This window comes from Pleurodeles waltl, chromosome 6 (genome assembly GCF_031143425.1).
Source record: "Pleurodeles waltl isolate 20211129_DDA chromosome 6, aPleWal1.hap1.20221129, whole genome shotgun sequence".
Classification (NCBI taxonomy): domain Eukaryota; kingdom Metazoa; phylum Chordata; class Amphibia; order Caudata; family Salamandridae; genus Pleurodeles; species Pleurodeles waltl.
The window spans coordinates 130,947,748-130,969,789 of record NC_090445.1 but is presented as its reverse complement, the minus strand read 5'-3'; the positions used below and the strand labels follow the sequence as shown (position 1 = coordinate 130,969,789).

At 46.3% G+C, this 22,042-nt stretch overlaps 1 protein-coding gene across 1 annotated transcript in view; it reads right to left on the bottom strand.

The window, feature by feature from the left end:
• Positions 1 to 8,916, bottom strand: part of CALCOCO2 (calcium binding and coiled-coil domain 2) — a 433,408-nt gene extending 424,492 nt beyond the window's left edge. Inside the window, exons 1-2 of the mRNA XM_069242013.1 lie at positions 8,800 to 8,916; positions 7,967 to 8,062 (exon numbers count right to left, since the gene is read on the bottom strand). Of these exons, the coding sequence (XP_069098114.1) occupies positions 7,967 to 8,062; positions 8,800 to 8,916 (213 nt within the window). The remainder of the gene's footprint in view (positions 1 to 7,966; positions 8,063 to 8,799) is intronic.
• Between the last annotated feature and the right edge of the window lie 13,126 nt (positions 8,917 to 22,042).

Genomic DNA, 22,042 nt, shown 5'->3' with positions numbered 1-22,042 from the left:
GCGGGATCTGAACAACAATGAATGCAATTTGAGATTTACCGAACAGTTAGATTCAAGTCGCATTGAGTTCCTTGATGTAGAAATTTCTGTTAGGGGCAATAGATTGGTGTCCAAATTGTTTAGGAAAGCGACGGCCGGCAACAGCCTGCTTTGCGCCCATAGCGCACACCCGGGGGCTTTAATTCGAAGCATTCCGTTTGGTGAGCTGTTAAGAGCCCGGAGAAACTGTAGTGAAACATCTGACTTTCAACAGGAGCGTGAAGTAATGTGCAATAGGTTCCGGAGCAGAGGGTATGGGGTTAAGGTTATTGATCAAGCCAAACGCAAAGTCGAGACTTTGAAAAGAGATGATGTCCTATATGGGACGAATAAGAGTCAAAAGGAGGACAATGACTCGATCAGATTCATTACAACGTTCAGCAATCAGTCTTACAAAATACGTTCCATTCTCAGCAAGAGTTGGCATATTTTACAGACCGACCCTATTCTGAATAATTGGATTGGTGACAATTCCCAAATAACTTTTAGGAGGAATAGATCTCTCAAGGATAATCTATGTCGCAATGATGTAACATTGAAGGGACAAGTCAAGAGTACCAGAGTAGGGGGTTTTGCCTGCTGCATGAAATGCAAAGCCTGCAGAACTAGCAATAATTGTAAGACATTGAATGTTCCAGGAAGAATAGATAGTTTTGTAATTAGAGGTAATTACGATTGTAACACAACTTATTGTGTTTCCTGTCTGATTTGCCCATGTGACAAACTATACGTTGGGAGCACGATACACAGTGCGAAGAAAAGAGTTCTGGAACATGGACGAGCTATTAAGAATTATGATAAAAACTACCCGGTAGCTAGACATTTCTTTACTCAACATTTTGGCAATGAAAATTTGTTGAAGTTTGTAGTTATTGACCAAGTTAGGATCAACAAAAGGGGCGGCAACAGAGAGAGGTTGCTGCGCATCTTGGAATCCAAATATATAATAGAGTTTGAGTCATTGGAACCAGTAGGGCTGAACTCGAGTGAAGAGTTAAGTATCCATCTAGGGTAACTGACATATTTTAAAATACTTTGGGAATGTGGTGATTGTTTAGTACAACAAACACGGTTTAGCATTGGAGTTACTGGAATATTCATTTGTTAAGGTATTAGGGGTTGGGCTTTCAGTAGTAGTTTGTTTATAACAACGGAGTTGGTACGTCTACCCACTTGGGTAAAGAAGTCTCAGTAAACAAGTAGGATATAGTGAGTTGTCAATAAATTCTGAAATGATACCATTAACATGATAGGATTTCCTCCAGAGAAGCCATTTACAAGTATGTTTGCCCTTCGGGCGTTATAACATCTAATGGTAGTAATTTTGACGTGGGTTTAATTATTAATGTTTATATTGAGTATATTGGATTTTAACTTGAAAATATATACAGATATTTTATCCCAATGTCACAATGAATAATTTATAATTTAATAATTTTACAACTTTAGAATTTTGTAATAAGCTTTTATCTGTTGGACAGTAACATCATGATTAATCCTTTTGACTAAATTTTGATATAAAGAATTTTACGTGAGATTTTTAACGAACTTTGGGACCAACAAGTTGCTAATTACTATGTACTGTAATTGAATGTGCACTTTAAAGATGGCCGCTACAATATGTGCCTTTGTTGAATGAATTAGGCCTTGTCTGTTGTTTATGTCTATGATTTACTTGGGTTATTTATGTGGAGCACTTTAGCAATGTTGTATCCATGAGTAAGGCTGTTGCCGAAACGCATTGGATTTTTGTGCTGAAATAAACTGAATTTTCATAATGGAGGTGTCCTGGTTCTCCTGGTATTGAAGGGAGTGTTGAACGTTATATTAGGGCCTCTCGGAGCCCACCCGGGACCGCTGTGTTGTGCACCTGCATTCCGGGACTTGTGTACAAAATATATATATATATATATATATATATATATATATATATATATACACACACACACACATACATAGATATGTGTGTGTGTATGTGGGATTGTGTGTGTGTGCACACATGGTTGCAAAATGTGTTAAATGATCTAACTCATCCTTTTGGCTTCACTGGGAGGATTATCTTTCTCCATCTTTAAAGCGATATTTCATCTTAAATTTTAATAGAACACTGAAATCTTAAAATGTGATACATACCCACAAATGTTAGACAACTGATAAACACCTAAAGTCACACTCAAATAAACGTACAATTGATAATTCACACTTTCAATTTATTTCATTAGATGGCTTCAACTGTGTCTTTTACACTGGGTAGCAGTAACCAGTGCATGCCCTTGGCCTGCTTCTATATCACACAACTGTGAAGTGCAGTTATCAAGGCTGCCTGTTTCCAGCTCATACCAATGAGTCTTCTTCATCCTACTACTAAGTGGACCTTATAAGGGATTTATCCTGGCTGCCTGTAAGTATTGCATTGTGAAGGTTGCTCTTTTGCTGCTTCTGGGTGGGCCATGTAGGTGAATTATCCAGGCGGCCTAGGTTATATTAACCCTGACTTCCTGGTGGTCTTGTGCTACTTCCCTGCTCAGTCCTGGGTACCATTAACCCATACACCCTATGAGTTGTGTCTCTGTTACTTCTTAGTTGCCACCACCTTTAACCAAGGTATTCCTTTGGACCATTTATGTAACTTGTGGGTGGACTCTAGCAAGCAAATTATGTCTGCTATTCTGTTGCTCCAGATAGATCTTTGCAAGTATGAAATCTGCTCTGTACTGCAAATTTTCCCAAAGGGGAAAATGTTAATCTCTTATTCTTTTGCGTTGGATATTAGACCATATGCTTGTTGTTTATGACTTGCTACGTTTACATGACTCATTTTGTCTAGAATATTTAACTGTGTGCCACAATACCCAATTGTGACCTTGAGACCTTGGCTGCCTGCTACCAGTACATGCCTGTTGATTGTCCTCGGTTGATCATGAGTAGGCTCTAAAGCGCATTTACTGTTGCTGCTTGCATCTCTAAAGGTCTCACCTGTTGATTGTACCCTGGGGGTGGATTCTATAGGGGCTCACACCATAAGGCATAACAAAAAAGCATGTGCTATAGGTATCACACCTCTCCCTACCATGACATAACTACATGCACAATTTAAGACAAGATAAGAGCACCAACTAGTCACTCATGCATAACACCAAAACACTTCCCAGATAGGCCATAAGGCAGTTCAATATTATTTCAACCAAGCACTTCTGCACTATATAGTGTGCTACCCATCTGCTACTGCGTAGCATTCATTTATCAGGCATATGAAATGCAATATAAAAGAAATTATGGTACAATATTAAACCAGTATAGCATATGATACAAATAACCAGCCCCCAAAAAAGTAAAACACAAAAAACAATTAAGAGTATAAAGAACAAAAAGAGTTGTGTTGAAAAGAACACGCTGGGGAATGGTCACAATCTACTCTAGTATTTTACTACCTTCCCACCTCAACTCCTACTGTCAGTGCATTTTCCTCCCTTTTTCTCCACTGTTCATCTTGTTTGATTGCTAGATGTCCTTTTTATTTCACTATGAAGTTACGTTTACTATTATAAAAAATTTAATATATTATACTTCATGCCACGTCCAAGAAAGAGGTTTTCACAGATGTAGTACTTATGCTTTGCTTGCATATCAAGTAAAAAGTATTTAATTGACCTGTCTTATTCCTGATTGCATCACTTGCTTTCTTAGCTTCTTTTCAGTTACACCAAGAATTGAGGCACTTTCTAGACCACATGGGCAAATTAAATATTTGCTTGTTGATATGTAGACTGCAAGCATAGCAATCATCAGTCATCTATTCAATTCTATTCTATTCTATTCTAGGGATTATAAAGTGCATGGCTACCCAAAGGCCTGCGAGCGCTAAAACACTGCCAAGATGTAATCTAGCCAGCAAGTTAGTTTGTATATAATCAGGTTTATGAGGCTTTTTGAAAAGAAAGCTCAGTAGGTATTGAGAGGTCTTTTTGGGATATATGGAGTTTGTGAGATGCAAATACTGAATCGCAAAAAAAATTGCGATTCGGTAAATAAAATTAGCAAATAGCGAAAACGGCAAACCGGAACAGCCTGATGACATCACAACCAGGCAGTGAGTCAGCCCATGCTGTTTCCAGGAGCCACACCCAAAGGAGCAGTGAGAGAGACACAGCCCAGCACCAGGGAGTCAGCATTGTGAGGAAGCCAGGATCAAACTGCAACATGGCCAATGCTGGCAATGGGAAGGAGAAGGGAGACAGGAAGAGGAAGCTGAAATTCAGTGAGAAAGAATTGGAGGTACTCATTGAGGAGGTTGTTGGGAACCATGACAGACTCTTTGGCAAGAGCTCACTCCAAGTACCTGAGAGTGAGAAGCGGAAACTCTGATCTGACATACAGACAAAAATATGCACAGTGGGTGTTGCGCAGCGCTCTGTGGAGGAGATACACAAGCGATGGTACAACTTGCGGTCCCGTGTCAAGGAGAGGGTAGCCAGCAGGCTTAGGGAAGCAAGGAGCACCGGAGGCGGACCATCCACCCACACACCCTCCACCCCTATGGAAGACCTGATTGAGTCCACATTGCTACCAGAAACTGTCAGTGGTGTAACTGACATCGACACCTCAGGGACACCCAGCCCCTGCAAAGGTAAGGCCAGTGATTAAGTGTATCCCCACATCTGCATGTACACATGCCCCTTAGGAAATAGAATCTAGCTTGATGCACAATGAAAAGTAGTCCATATCACATCTTACATGCAACACAACAGTGCCTTCTGGGAGTGGTAGTACACAACCCTAAGGTGAATACGCAACATAAATAGCAAGATAATGGGCAGCCACATAGAGAAGCCCCACAAATGACTCAGGGTGACACAATTTATTTGTACATATAAAGCAACACTGTGGAAATCTGTGACGAATGCTAGAACTGACATGCTGCACATTATCCTTGCAGATGACTCGGTCACTGCTGCTGCAGGATCAGAAAAAGTGGGGGAAGCAGAAACACAGCCACAGTACGACTCAAATACAAGTGAGTCCTACAGTATTGTTCCGACTAGACGTTAGGCAAGGGTGTTACCACTGCCAGAGTACAACCTCGACTCAGATGAGATGCCAGAACATGAACCCACACCACCACCAGAGCCGAGTCCCACAGGAAGACAGCAGTCCATGCACCAGCGCCAGAGCCAGTCTACTCTCCTCAGGTGGCGTCGCAATGCAGGCAGACAGGGCACAGAAGAACGAGTGGGCCCATCAATCTTTGGTGGCCTGGAAGCTTCCATGCTGAAGGTGCAGCGCCTGCAATGCAAACATTTGAAGTCATTGCACAGACAGTTGGTGTCTCACAATAACAATATGGGGTTACAAAACAAGCACTTGGAGTCCCTGATTGAGGGACAGCAAAGAGTTGCTGAGAACACCAAGGAGTTGACACAGGCCATTGGGGAACTATGCACAAAGATACTGCAGGAGCGTGTCAGCCAGCGCAGGCGCCATCACCAATATTTGGCAAAGTTTGATAGCTTCTGTAGATCAGTCAATCGGCTTGCAAGTTCAACAGCCCTGATATCACGGCGTGCTGTTGCCGCACAAGTGGAGATGGCACATTGCAGTAGGGACATTGCACAGGGACTGGTGCAAATTACCAACGCAGTGGATGCCATTCAAATAGCATGCAGTGCCACAACCAGCAAACTGGGTGTTGGTGACAGTGAGGAGTCCTATAGCCTCAGCAGTCTGACAGTCCCTGTGATTGATCCGAGGCATCGCAGTGCCAGACACAGTACTGCAGGTGAACCTGCTACTAGAGGTGCCAGCGAGGGCACTGAGCACTCAAGTGGAGTGCGTGGACGAAAGAAGTGATGTTGAGGGCTACGGGGACCACCTCAACATGTGTAATTAAGTCATGCTATGATGCTAATAGTGTGACACTGTTAATAGATCATGTCTGCCCATTGTGAATAGCTATGTCCTACTGACACAATGTTTACCTGAAGTCAAGGTAATAAAGATGCTAACTACTGAAAAACATATTATTGAAGTGGATTTGTCATTACTTACGTCAAAAATGGTTGCGCGTGATGTCAGCACGTCTTTGCCTGCCTTCTGCTGCACTGGTCCTGTCGGCGGGTAGAAGGGGTGGTAAGGGATCATCATCCTCATCTGAGTCTGGCTCCGTGAGTTCCACTGGTATGCCCCTGGTGGTTGCTATGTTGTGCAGGATGCCACATGTGGCCACAATTTTGCATGTCGTCTTAGGGCTGTACTGTAGTGCACCTCCACTCCTATGGATGCACCTGAAACGGCTCTTCAGCAGCCTAAAGGTGCGCTCCACCACATTGCAGGTAGCCCTATGTGCAGCATTGTACCTCCTCTCTGCTGGAGTGACAGGGCTCAGGTAGGGCATTAGCATATAGGTGCGCACTGCGTAGGCACTGTGTCCTGAATGCACAGAGAGTACAATGAGTACATTTGCTGTCTGACGTTATGCTTTTATCAATGCATTATTGTGAACTATCAAATTACCTAGTAGATATCCTTCCCCAAACTCCCCAGCTAGCAGTCTTGTGTGTATCCCGCTGTGGCGAAAGATGTAGGAGTCATGTGTGCTCCCTGGGTATCTGGCCACGAGATCGGTAGTGATGTAGGAGGCATTGCATATCACCTGTATGTTCATGGAATGATGGGTTTTATGGTTGCGATACACATACTCGGTGGCCCATGGTGGACAGATTGCTACTTGTGTCCCATCAGTGGCACCTAGCACATGTGGGAACTGTGCTATCTGGTAAAAATTAACTTTGGTTTGTTGTACTGTCTGTGGGGTGTTGGGGAATCTGATTCACAGTTGTATTCTGCTCAGCATGGCATTGAGAAATGCATTGAAAAATCTAGAGAGGGCACTCTGTGATACCCGTCCAGCTGCCGCTATGACCCGTTGATAGCTCCCTGAGGCTAGTAGGTGCAGGGAGCATAATACCTGCACATGGGTGGGTATGCTATTGGTCCTGTGTGTTGTGCGCTGCAGCATGGGTTGTAGCTCAGCTATCAGGTCAAGTATCATGGCTGAGCTTAACCTGTACTTATCAAACATTTCCTCCTCAGTCTGGTCAAAAAGGGTTATGCGCACTCTGAAAATGCGCTCCTGTCTCCTCCTCTCTCTCCTCAAACCTGCCAAGATTCTCATTCTCCTCACCATGATGTAGAGTGCAGCCATTGTGGAAGAGGGGCTGAGGCATTCTGGGCCTCTTTATATAGGTTGCACCTGGTTACCACCTGGTTTCAGTTCGTGGTAATTTGCATGTGCAAACGGCCATTCTGCGAATTATCGCAAATTGTGATTTTTTGCTACATCGCATTGCAAATCCATTTTTGCATGTTGCAATCTGCATCTCGCAAATAGCGGCACGATTTTGGAAATTGCTATCTGCGATTCGCTAATCTGTATCTCAGTTAGCGCTTCGCTAACAGCGATTCGGTAAATCATGTCGCTATTTGCGATACGCTGCTTGCGACACACAAATCTGTCTCTCATTCGCAAAAATTCGCAGTTTTTGCGATTTCTAAAATTCACACTGCGAATGCATTCCATACATCGTGAAATGCATTTTTACATTCGCAAACGGACATTCGCACCGTTTGCGAATGCAAAATCCTTTGATACATCTAGCCCTATATGAGTAAAAGTCCAAAAAAAAACAACCACTTCCCAACTTAGCACCCTCCAATTTAGAGTCCACCAAAAGCTATGACAAGTCCAATGATGTAAGCTCACTACACACATATAGATGCACAAATACATACCACCTACATTCCCATCCAATAAAAATCAACTATGACAGACTCTAACGGAGGCAATGGATGTGCATTTGAATTAGACCATTTTCCAGTCCTCGACCTTGAGATAGATACTCAGACTCACCAAATGTTACATATAGCTTACTTGAGTTTTCAGCAGAAGTTCGTCCCGCACCCTTTCCAAAATATTTATCGTATCATTCAAATTCTGTATTTTTCGGGATAGAATTTTGTTTTCCAGCTGTTAATGTGAAAAGAATAGTATGATAAAAACAGGACCAAAGAAAGTATGAAAACCGAAGCTTATCGTTTTGCATTAACATTATCTGACACATTTGCACAGGCCCATCCTATCTAGGCAGCAGAACCAGTGGCAGTCTTATGCATGAGCTGGCTCTCTGTCAACATCTGAGTAATATACGATAGGTTTTATGTTTAAGAATTGCCAGTATCTGAGTAACAGCAAATAGGTTTTATTAATAGAACTGGACTGGTCTGCCAATAAATGAGTTATGGAACACAGCACTAAGCGGTTTAAAAAAATGCTATAAAAATCTTTGAAAACTCAAGGACTGAGTCTGTAAGGTCTGCCTAGTTCAAGGGATAACTATGTCGTCTAAGGCGGGCACCTGCAAGATCTTCACAGCTTCTGCTGTCTCAGGCATGAGCCTGTATGATCTGTGTAAACTGAGGGACAGTTCTCCAAAACCAGAGCCTTAACCTACAAAACAGGTCTTCTGCCTAAAGGCCAAGCAGGAACTCCTATGCAATGAAGAATAGCTTGGCTGTCTACTGCATAACCCCGTCAAATATGTAACTGACCCTGGGCAGGGGTTGTGGCCTCAAAAAAAAAATTAATGTGATCTTGTGTAATGTAACTGTGGCTCATGTGCAGAGCACCAATACCTTCGGACCAATGTTTTTTGTTACTTAAAACTGCAAACAAATAATGGGTGAGCTTTGTTGAGCAAGCCTTACTCTATTAACCAGTGTAACATCAAGAGTAGCTTTCTTGTATGAGGCATGAATACATTCAGGACTGAAAGTTCCTCCTTTGTGTGCACTATTCTGGGGCTCATCCATTTGGTTCGACATTGCTTCTTTAAAAATGTATTTTTCCCCGGTGGGAGTGAGTTTAATGGAGATCTAAGTTTTTTGCGTTGCATAACCAGCAAACATTAAGGCTCTACTGGCTATGGGTGCATTAAAGTAGAGGGCGGCAGCAGCAGCCCTTTAGTGGGCTATGGGCAATCAGAGAGCTGAGATTCTAGTGAAGTGCGGTGGACTTTTCACCTGAACCCCATTGACGGGAGTCTACTGACCCTCTCATTGTAAAATCCATTCAGTCCTCTAGAAATTAGATCATTCTTGTTCATGTATGGGTGACTCGTGGCATGCCTGTGGTGCATGTTGTCATTGTGTATAATATGGATGGACATACATGTGCTGTGTGAATCGTGTCCTCCTTCCTGGGAACTGCAGCACAAGATGAAGGTTCACTTCCATTTTGCATGTAGGAATCCAAGAGCCTTCCCGTGGGGTTCCCTCTGCTGAGCCCTCCAACCTGTCCAGAGGATTTAGCTAACCCCAACTCAACCTGTAACAGGCCCCAACCCAAAACAAAGGACTAACCAGAAATGGTTAAGGCCCTATGACAGCTTAGCTGTGTTTGGGATGTCGGGCTTGCCACACCCCATTGTGTTTGGCAATGGTGACTGTTTGGAAACTGTAGCAACCCCACCTAGAATGCCTACACTATCTTCTTTGGAACACATTACTTCAATCTGACCAGTCCGCGACTGCCCATAAACTGCACCCCTGCATCCGCATGTTTATGGAGACAGCACAGGAAGATGTGCCCATCTCTGGTTGGCACGCTATAGATGTTGAACATGGCAAACATTTATTTTGATAGGCCCTAGCTCTCTGCCGATTCCCCCCGAACGAATTCCCCCCCAAAAAAACAATCCTTGAGGACCAGCACAATCTTTGGAAAAACCTTTACAGCAATTTGGGGAATAAGAGAAGATATTTGTATATGCAATGCAATACTAAGGACATTTGTAGACCCACAGGCCCTGGGGGACCAAACTAAGCATGCACAGGAGCCCAAAGTGGAATTCTTGGGATTGCTCAGGGGTGGAGAACCACTGTGTTGCCTGCCAGATGCTGACACATACGGGTTAATATGAGTTACACAAATAATATGACAATGCTTGCTATACCATGCCGATGTTTGCATCCATTCTGCTGCCATGGCCCAGCCACCTCTGGAATTATGTGGAAATACTGCTGGTGGGTCAGCCAGCCAAGTATGGGGTGGAGATGGCACATGGAGGAGCCGGCACATTCACCCAGGTCTAAATACACCCCACAAAACATTTATTTTAATCAGCTCTCCTTTGTGTTCCACTGATAGCCTTTTCCAAAAGAGCTCTATATCATCTACTGAGAGAGGCAGAGGCATTGCTTTCTTATGGAAAATACTCTCTGTTCACTCTCTGGAAACAGTGCATGAGTCCAATGTAAATTACATAGTGGTGGGAAAATGGAACTTCATCTGGTGAACATAACCTGGCAAAGGAGCTAAATTTAGAAGAAAATGAGTGTCTCTATGTAATCATTCAACATGGTCCCTTTAATGTCTATATTAACAAGTCTCAGGAGTAGACGTCAAGGTGTCATTCGTGGTGCTCGTCCAAATATGCAATTCATCTCTGAACATTGCAAAGCATTTTGTTTTTACCAGTTCCATCACAAAACGGCAATATGGAAACTTAATCATTGTGTGCGCAGAAATGTTGTACCTATATATCATAGCTGAGTACTGCTCTTGTAATTCACCAATGAAGAGACTCAACAGTTAGCTAGACACTGCTTTCTATTCAGATTAGATGTCAGTCAACTGAATCATATTCTCTGCAACATGGTTCTGCAGAGCTCTCATTAAACACACAATAGGTGATGGGAGGAACGCTTCCAACAAGTCTAACCAGTGGCAATAGTTTGAGGTAGCATTGTAATGCATCAAATATTTGCCCACCATGCCATCTCACTTTGGACCTAGCCATATTCAAACCAGTCTTGACCCTCCTCCAAAAAGAACAGTCAATCTTGAACAGTCACTAAACAATGAATGTAAGAGACCTTTAAACTCAAGATTATCTGAAACTACCAAACCTAATTCAGAGATGGGATAGAGAAATGTTTCACTGCCTGCTTTTAGATGATGATTCTTCCCATGGGCATCTTCTTCTGCTGGAGCCGCGGAGGTGAGCGCACAGGCCAGGGGTCAGGGGTTCCCCCCGGCTACGGCCCAGCAGAGGCCCAGGTGGGGGCCGCAGAGTGCAACGGGCACAGAACTGCACACCCGGCCCAGCCCAGCAGAGGCCCAGGTGGGGGCCGCAGAGTGCAACTGGCACAGAACTGCACACCCGGACCGGGAGCATGGGGCCATGTCTCACTGTGGCTTTGCTGGCAGTCTGGGTGCTGGCTGATCCAGTGAGGGCTTGCCCTGGGGGACGTGGAGAACTGTGGGCCCTCCCGGAGAAGAAAGAGCCCTAAAGGGTGAACGGCGCTGGAGACCTGTGGTCTCTTGAGATTGGCTGGGGGGGCAGAATCGCCACAGGAGGGCTATAACATGGCAGTCACCATGATGTTATAGCAGGAACTACACTGAATCGGCCCCTGGGAACTGCAGCCACCCTGGCGAGGCCCTGAGGGGGTGAAGACTGAGACACAGAGGTGGGCTGGCGCGGAGAACAAGCTTAGACTGGTGAGTGTGGAACCTGAGTGCACTGAAGTCTCGTGGTGGCATTGTGAACTCGCAGAGGCCAAGGCGGGTGGCATCGTGCAGCAGGGTAGGTGGGGGTGGTCGCTGAGTACGCTGCTGGACACATGGCAGTGGTCTGCTTGAAACCCAGCCAGGAGGACAGCTGAAGCTGCACAGGCAATATGGGAAAGGCGGACCACAGACAAGCCAAACTCTCTTTTGAGAGCAATAAGAAGGCCAGGCAGGCGAGCAGGTTGGCAGAGGAGGCAGGTGACAAGGAGCAGCTTCAGGAAGGCAAAGTACAGTCGCCCTCAATAAAAGCTATGGTTATGGACCTTAAGCAAAGCCTGGCAGGCATAGATGCTAGATTAGACCACCTCACTGACCACATGGACCATCTGAAGGACAGGGTAGATGGCCATGACGCCCACTTAGATCAGGTGGAGTCTCGTACCTAAGACTTGGAGGATGGACGGCGCACCGAGGATGAACGCCTCCTCTGGATGGATCGTGTGCTGTAGCTTATATGTAATAAAAATGAAGACCTTGAAGCCAGGTCACAATTTAACAATCTCCGTATCCTGGGAGTCCCCGAATCGACAGACATGGGTCGCATGGAACACTACGTGGAAACTATGCTGACAGCGCTCTTCCCAGGCCAGCTCTCCCCTGTGCTGGTGGTGGATCGGGCACATAGATCATTGGGCCCTAGCCTGCCTCCCGAGACCCCTGCCCGACCCATTATAGCACACCTGCTAAATTATATAGACCGAGACACTGTACTACGATTGGCCAATGAATGCAAGCCCATTGTCTACAACAATAACAAGCTCAGCATTTTTCCAGACTATACCTCAGGCGTGCAGGCATCACGCATGGCACTTCTGCCAGTAAAACGTACCTTGAACCAAACAGAAGCTAAATACTCACTAATCTACCCAGCCATGTTGAGAATCCAGCATAATGATAAATTGCACTTCTTTACAGACTCGAAACAGGCCACAAAGTTTGTAAAAACACACCCCAAGAAAGCCAACCCGTTTCGAGCACCCGACAATGAAGATGAGGGGGACCACCTCAGTGACAATGACTAAGCAATAAATTTACTGTTCATTGGGTATCACAATGCTGGGGATCCCCGAGCCTGAAGCGAGATGAACATGTCTCTAGGCAGGGCAACTCCTGGCATAACCGACTCACCTTGTTGCTGTATCTCCTGCCCACCCACCTATTCTAGGGGTGGGCCCCACGGTCACATCAATGCCACATTGGATGAGTCTAAGAAAATAGTTTCCCATTTGGGGTTGGGTATCGTACAGAGAATTGTTTAGGCCGGGAAAGGGTAGTTCGGCCGAATTGGGGAGCCGACGTGGGCGGTGGGTGGGATGGGATATGTTGGTTAGAAAGTTTGCACTTATTTCCTTGAAGTCCTCTCCCCTCTTCTCCCTGCCATCTCACTCAATGCTAGTAGGCGTTACATTGTCAGAGGCCGCTGCTTATGCAAGATGGGGATTGATGCTTGAAAGATCATAGTAAATACGCTATAGTGAGATGTTTGTCCTGGAATGTAAGGGACTGAATGAGGTGTGCAAAATGCAATTAATATTGGCATACCTAGGGCGTCAAGCGATTGATGTCTGCATGCAGCAGGAAGTCCACTTAACTGCTGAAACAAGATCGCGGCTGCGTGCGGAATGGATGGGGTAATGCCATATCACAACATACTCTGGGTATGCGCATGGGATGGCAATAATTATATGCAAGGGTCTGCCGCGGATCACTGGGAGGTTTGCTCTGTGATCCGAATGGTCACTATGTAATGCTGTCATAAATGCTTCATGATCGTTCCTATCGGTTGCTGTCACTTTATGGCCCTAATGTGGATGATCCGGAGTTTTTTGCGGAGACCTGGTGCCTGGTGTGTTCGATAAGAATTGGGACCCTGTTGTGGGGTGGTGATTTTAATGTGGTGCTCAACCCCACTATTGACTGGGGCAGCCGCGCACGTCCCCCAGATCGAGCAGCGGCAAAGGTTTCGACTGATATTATGATAGACCATGCCTTAGTGGATATCTGGCAGGTGAGACATGGCATACACAGAGAGGGTACCTGAATTAACACAGTGTACAACAGCTGGTCGAGCATAGATATGTGGCTTTGGACCATAGATGTAGAGCTTTGGACTGTGGAGGTTAAGCACTTGCCGCAAACACTATTGGATCATGCTCCGGTGCTCCTTGAGCTCCGGATCCCCGGGAGTGTCCGTAGCGAGTTTGCCAGGCGCCTTCCCAGTAGGGCACTGCGGGATCAGGCATTTAGGGAGGAAGTTCGGCTGACAATTGAGGATTACTTTGCACTTAACTGGGGCTCTGTATCCTCCCCTAGTGTGCTCTGGGAAGCTTTTAAGGTGGAGTTTGCCTTGCCAAGCAGCATGGGGTGCTCCGGGTCGTGTGCTGTGAGTTGGCTGACTTGGAGTCCCAGCTGACATCCCCGGAGCGTTGCTGTTGCAAAAGTATGGATGGCGCTCTCCTGGGAGAGGCAAGAGGAAAGTTGTTGCAGTATGACAGAGCAGCGCAACCCGCAGTTTGCATTTTGGGTAAAGAGGCGACACGGGGAGAGTGCTGGTAAGAAGCTTGCAGCAATGTAATGTGAACCATGGACAGGTGACTACATTGTTGAACTTAAAGACGCAGCTGGAGCAGTGGAAGTCCAGAGATTGATGACAGATTTTTATGGCTCTTTATACTCTGCACCAGAGGAGCCAGACCCTGTGCAGTACACTGAATATTTCGACACCATCAGCCTGTATGGCTGGAGGGCTCACACAGACAATACTTAGAGTCCCCCTTTTCGGTTGAAGCTGTCACTCGGGTCATCGGTGATCTTCCAGGTGATAAGGCACCAGGTATGGAAGAGCTCATAGCAGCCTTCTATAAAGAGTATGCGGACCTATATGCAGACCTATTAGCGCCACATCTGCTAGAAATGTACGTGGAGTCCCTGGAGGAGTGCACACTTCCCCCTTCGCTCCACGAAGTCCTCATAGTCACTATACTGAAGCCTGGGAAGGACCCCTGTCTATGCAATTCATGAAGACGGCTGTCGCTTATAAACGTTGACAATAAGATCCTGGCAAAGCTAATAGTATCCGGACTGCAACCATTACTATCAACTATAGTTCTCCCGAATCAGTCTGGATTCGTGCCGGGGCGCTCAACCCTATATAATCTGCGCAAATATTTTGCCGCAGGCCGGATGGTAGACCTGGAGGATCGCATTGTGGTGATTTTCTTGGATGCCACAAAGGTCTTTGATTCTCTCGCTTGGCCTTACTTGTTTGGCCTAGTCGCACGATTTGTCTCCTGTACACGGACCCAACGGCCAGATTGAGAATCAATGGAAGTGTTACGGACCAATCCAAGTCTCGAGGGGCACCAGACAGGGATGCCCCCTTTCGCCTCTGCTGTTTACAGTAGCGATGGAGTCGCTAGCGGCACGTCTGAGGCCGCACCATAATAACCGGGGACTGGCATTCCGGCTACGTCCATTTCTAGTATCGATGTATGCTTTTGACGTTGCCTTATATGTGCAAGACCCACAGGTTCACTTAGACCCCATTATAGAAGAATCGTCTGATTTGGACACTGGTCGGGCATCACAATAAATTGGGCTAAGTCAGTGGTGCTCCCATTGACAGATGTCACAACCCACCACCTCTCGGATTACCCTCTACGTTGGGCGTCCGAGCCAGTGTGTTACTTAGAGATCTGGCTTAGCAGAGATGTAAATGAGCTTTGGGCCGAGAATTATGGTAAGGCGATTAAGTGGCTGGAGTACAAGGTCACGGCCTGGCGCTCTCTCTCCCTCTCTCACTGACTGGCCGAATAGTGATTGGCAAGATGATAATTTGACCCAAATTTTTGTACTTATTCATTAACATCCCTCTCACACTTTCAGCCAGCTACAAGAAGCGACTTAGATCTTTACTAGTCTCGCTGGTCTGGGCGGGCAAGCTGCCCAGAATTTTGTGGGAAACCCTGACTCAACCCTTCGAAATGGGGGGATTATCATTCTGACCTGGAACTCTATTACAATTGTGCCCAGGCACATTATGCGCACCTCTGGAGCCACCCAATAAGACACCTACCACATTTGGCCCCCAAGCACGATTCCAAATGGCCACGTAAGTTATCCGGTGCGCTACTTCACCCTCCAAGGCGGACCCAGGTGGACATTGATACAGTGGTGTGCGCAGCTTTAGCCTGGCAGACGCTGCTCCACCGTACTGGGGCCCCAGCAATATATGCACCCTCAGTGCCAACATTGGAACTCCCGGGACTGCAGCTGGTGGGTGGGGGGGGGGTTGTCCACGCCTCTGCAATATGAAGTTGACAACTCTGGGATCACTGTATCCATATGGGCAATTTATTCCCCAGAGGTTGTGCTCTGTGAATCCTACAACACTGCATTACACTGCCTGACGTACCTCCAGATTAAAGCAGAGCTGCTTTCGAGATACCCGGACTTCCCTTCCACACCACAGACATTTCACACGCTTGAACTGATATACAAGGCCTCAATGCCCTGAAGGCTTGTTAACGGTTTGTACGCCAGCATGCAGGCCACCGCTCCCTCCACGAGACCTAGGGACAGGTTACAATGGGAATCAGACCTAGATGTGCCTCTCTCAGATGACGTCTGGCAGTATTGCTGCGCACATGTGGAGGATCTCTCCCCTAATCATAGACTACGATTAATACATTTTAAGTTCATAAATTGCATATATTACACCACGTGGCGACTCTGGTGTATGGGACTCCAAGCGGATGGTAGGTGCCTTAGGTGCTTGTAACCGGATGCAGACTTTCTGCACTCTGCTTGGAGTTGCAGCAGGATACAGGACTTTTGGCGGGAGGTGCTGGATGCGATTGATGAAATGACTGGTCTGACAACCCAGCGCACCCACCTCTTATGGTATGTTAAGGATATACAGCCTGTGTCAAGGAAGTTAGTTGGCTTGCTGCTGATATTGGCGAAGCGTAGAGTTGCAGTGTATTGGAGAAGAGATCATGCACCACGCAAGGCAGATCGGCTGAAAGATGCAGCGTATTGTCAGGAACACCTATCGGCCTACTGGGATGTGATGCCGACCCACTCCCGGCCTGCAGACATTTGGGCCCCCCTCCAGACATATCTAATGCTTAAGACCTAGGAACCGTGATACAGCTGCTTAGCGCTTTTGTGCGCTGGACTGCCTTGCAGGACTCCTCCTTTGGGGCCGGTCCCTGGTGAACCTTGCCTCCATAAGGCGACAGTAGAGTGCATGGATTCCTTCTCTCCCCCACTCCCTAATAAATTACGTTCACAGGTTAAAGATAATACCGTCAATCCAGATGGCCGGTCATGTGTTATACAAGGAATTGTGATTATTTTACCTAGCATATGGGCCTGTTACAGACACATATTGGAAGATGATGCACATGAGGGGACTGGCGTGGGGTTGACGATAATGGAAAACTTGTTCTATGTCTGTTTGGTCATTTGGTCATTTGTTGTTGTTAATATGCAAAATGTATTAAATAAAAAAAAAATACCTGAGTGAGAGCGGCAGGAGTGGGACTTTGGAAGGGGACAGAGTACATGGCAGGAGACTTGTCATAGATTTCTGTCACCGAAAGTACAAACCACTCCACAGAGGCACAGACGGAAGTCACTGGGAAGACAAGGGAAGTACCAACAGCACTTAGAATGGGGGTGGACAAGTTTGGGTGTAAACAAAGCCAGGACGGGTATGGGCTTGCTGGAATTTTAAGAAACATGGTTGTTACAGGTTTCCGTGCAGATTCAGGCACAAATATTCCAAATGTAAGGGCAAGCAACCAGCTTTGCAGTGCCAAGGGTGCAAATGCACAGTGGCTTAGGCAGGGGTGATGGAAACGGTGGTTGTGGGAAAAGTCAAGCACACCAGTTAAAGCAGGAGCACTGAAGTGTTGTTTTTTGAAGTACCCAGATGGTGCCATGGGCAGAGCAAAATTCTACACAGAAGGCCAAGAATGGAGAGGTTGGCTGAAAACTTGAAGCCATGCAATGACAGACATGAAATAATTAAGCTCAAACCATAAAAAGAAGCAAAGTGGGACAGAATGGTGGACTCAGTTTATGAACACCTCCCTCCCCGTCCCATCAGGCAGAATAATGGGTTAATTTTCTCCCCTCCATTACCACGTTCCCTGAGTTCTCCGAGGACGGTACAGAAAAAAGTGTTAGGTGAATTCAGGCTGATTCACCACCTATACTGGCCAGAAAGTGCCTCTGTAAACTACTAGGATGATGAAATTGAATTGGTGAGGAAATGAGGGAAGGGTACAGAGATGGGGAGAGCAGACATAAAAGTTAGCGTTCCACCCCACCGGGACAATTTCCAGTTACCAGCTACTCAATTTGACAGTAAATACTACGTGGACAAGGCAAGGTCAATGGAATGTTCAGTCTTCTTCTAAGGTCTTAACACATTTGAGAATGGGTGGTGAGAGAAGTGTCGGGTATGACCAGGTGCTGCACTACTCTGATGACATCTGGATGGTAGGCAGAGCGGTCTTGCTAGGTGAGTATGAGAGATTGATGAGAACATTCGAGAAAGTAGCAGATGACAGGCATACCACTAGCTGTAGAAAATACTGAAGGTCCAAGCACATGGTTGATGTTACTAGGCATTGAACTTAACTCTCTTGTTATGGTGTCCTGATAGCTGCCAGCTGAGCGTTGGCAGTACTTAGACACGTAATTGAAGATTTGCTAGGCTGAAAGAAGTGCAAGCTGAGAATATTACAGCAAATGTTAGGACACTTGAATGTTGACTACAAAATGGTGGCACCAAGATGCACTGTTTGCAGACAGCTGGCATTTGCCTTGAGAGAGGAAACAACGCCACACCACAGAAGTAGAGAGAGTAAAATATGATTTCAGAACGTGGTTACGATTTCTGGAACAATACAACACAATGACGTTGTGGTTCCAAGGTGACCTATTGATACGGACAACAGAGATTTTTTTATGGACGTGTCAGGACGGGGTGGATTTGGACTGTACTGGAAACATCAGTGGTGCACAAAAGGTAGATAGTGAGTTAGAAAACCAGGAGGCACAGCATATCATTTCTAGAATTCTTCTTAGTGATTTTGGCCGTGAGACTGAGGAGATGAGCTGAACCACAAAAAGGTGACATTCGTAATAGACAATGATTTTGCTCTGTACATGAGTAACAGATTGACAGCAAGGGATGTGTATGGGCTCTGCCTGTTGAGAGCTGATACTGATGTCCTTGAAGTGGAATGGAAAGTTTGAGGAGAGGAAGGGGGACAGAAAGACAACCTCGGGGAGGGTTTTTTCTGGTGGCACGGTGACATAGATGCACTACAGGAGTATCAGAGTTCCTCAGGACAAGTACGCTACCATGAATTGTGAGAAGCCAACATGACAGTCATACAAGCTTGAAAGCCCACAGGACAGCCACAGGAGCATAGGAAGCCCAAGGAACTGTCACAGGATTGTAGAAGGGTGACAAGAATACGGGAAGTCCAGAGATCCACAGGACAGTCGTAGGAGCATGAGAGGGCTACAGGAGGGTCTCAGGATCGAGGGAGACCCAGAGAACACTCACGTGATTGCTGGAGGCCACAGAACAGTCAGAGGATTGTAGGGAGCTTACGTGGCAGGGATAGAAGCGTGGAAAGCCCAAAAGACAGTGAAAAGAGTGTGAGAGGCACAAAAGGCAATGATTAAACCAGTGGACGACAGGTACGAGAAGCTGAGTGACAATCAGGAGTGTATTAGGAGCGCTCATGTGCGCATCTACACTTTCATAGAAAAAGGCTAGCGTGAGACAGGAATCTACCACTGGAGTAAAATGGAAAGGGCTGCTGGCTCCGAGTATGGTATTGTCCACATAGCAGAACTGGTAGTATCCCTTCTCATCCTTCGGCAGGTAGCACGCTTAAAAAAAGAAAGAGCAAATGCAGTCCTACGGACATCCCTTCCGACCCCCCGTTCCACACACACACACCAGGGTCTTCTGATGCGTGGTGTAATGCAGGGCAGACCTAAACAGTGATAGGGGATGAGATTCACGGGAGCTGGACTTAGGTACGTTTTACGGTCACAACAGGTCAGAATCGACTTCTTTACTTGCAATCCTTTGAACCTGTGAATGTCAAGCATATAGTGACATGAGGGCAAGAGGGTTGGACAAGCACAAAGGCATGGAGAGGAATGCAAGAGTGGAGAATGTTGTAAAAGGGTGGTTTTGCGAGGAGGTTAAGTAATTGAATGCATGTCTTGTTGCTTGGTTGGGTGTTTGGGGATGCTGTGTGAGGTTTAAGTCTGGTTGGGGTTACCTCTGTTTTTGTATGTGTGAGGCACAAAACTGGACGTTTGGCTAACAGACTTGTCCTAATTAAGCAGTCTTTTACTCTGTTAAGTGGTGGTCTGTGGTTGCTGCACCATCTCGCCCAAACATTTATTTATATCCGTAAACGTACTAGAGCCACCCTGAGTATAGTGAGAGACAGCAGAGGTGTAGGTGAACGTGGGCTGCACTAACTAATGGAAGAGGGGTTCTCACTCACATGTAAATGTTAATCTTCATCATAAAAAGTGCAACTAACAATGGTCTAAAAAATATAAAAAATAAAACTCACCCTGCCCGGTAAGGTTTGGATGGCTGAGGAGATGTTGCCTTGTGTCCCTGAGGCCAGTGATGTAGCAGGGGCCAAGCCTCTCCTTCACCTCCTTCTCCCCCTCTTTGGATCAACGAAGGGCACCGGAAAAGGCAGGCTTTTCCTGTGCTATGGTACTAGCCAAACATTCATGCCCCCCTTCAACCTTGCAAGACGAGCTGCGCAAGGGGCCACCTAGAATTCCCCACTCTGCCCTTGGAAGGGCAAGAAAGACAAGAAACATGCCCACAGCCTTTTAGAAGGGTGTGTGTTGGGCTAACAAACTCACTGCCCGCCATTGGGCAATGGCCTTGACCAGGCAAAAGGCGGTCATTAAATAGCTACTGCACAAAGTGTCAGCAGTGGGGGCTCCTCCCTGTGGGCGGCGGAGCGTCACCCTGCGCCTGCAGAGGCAGCTGCAAAACCTTTTAAAGAAAACAATAATAAACAGTGTTTATTATCGTTTTCTTTGAAAGGGGCGGGGCCACAGGGGTGACGTGCACAGAGGGAGAGTGCTCAGCACTCTCTCCCTTCACAGCGCATGTGTGTTTGGCCGGCCGTCTCGGGCTGCCCAAACAAGCATGCGCTGTGGGCTCTCTCCAGCCCAGCAACACAGTTGCTGGGCTGCAGAGAGCCTGCACATGCTTTCAGGCTTCCACTCTTTGAGTTTCATTAGCGATTCCTAGTGTGTCACAAATAGACCTCTCTTATGCATATTCTCGAGGCAGGTCACACTTTCTGACCCAGTAGGAATCACAGCCATCACAGGGATGGTGGCCTGCTGAGTTCAGCAGACCACCATGTCTGTGATTACTTTTTAATATAGCAATCTTTTTTTTGTTTAAATGAAGCCTGTTTTCCTTAAGAGAAAACTGGATGCATGCATTTAAAAGTAAAAAGTTAAACTTTGCAATTTCATTTTTTTAAGAGTAGGCAGTGGTCTGTGGAATCACTGCCTGCTCCTAAAAATATTATTTTTTACATTCCCAGCAGCCAGAACCTGGGTGAGGGAGTCCGGGAGTGGTTTGTAACCTCAGCCAAGAGGCGCACAACCCCTGTGCAGTAAGGGGTTAAATGACTCCATAGCATACGAAGGACATCCCCAGTATCAATATGGGAGTGAGGACACTCAAGGGTAGTTAACGGGAAACAGACGTTAAGTTTCTGGGGTGTGAGGTAAGCTTGATGCAATACATAATAATACATTAGATTGAAACTGGCAAGGTGGAATATCTTGGTCGCCACCACCCACATTTTAGACCATTCCCCATCAGTCTAAGGGGAACCCAGATCAGTTTCCCACTGTTTGCACAGTAATGTGAGGGGGAAGAGCACATCCACATGCAGCGCCCCGTAGAGTCCAGACACCAATATTCAAGTGTTAGTAACATCACAGAGAAATTGGCAACTACAAAGCAACTGTGGTTCATCCTCCCGCCTCCCCTACATTTTACGCACCGCCGGAGATAGGGGACCATATAATAGAAACTGCTCTGCTGGGAGGTCAATCTCTGTGCATATATCTTCGAAGGGGGGCAACATGACATCTTCATAAAGTGCAAGAACCGTATCTAAACCTGCCTCGATCCAGTTTTGTAGGTGACCACCCTAAACTCCTCTGACCTGAGTGAGGAGGGCCCAAAGCGGGAGGCGTGGGGAATACTGGGCACACATCTGCGTTTGGCAGAGCACTATCAGCTATCAGTTCTGAAGTACCCGAAGAGAAAGCCTGTTT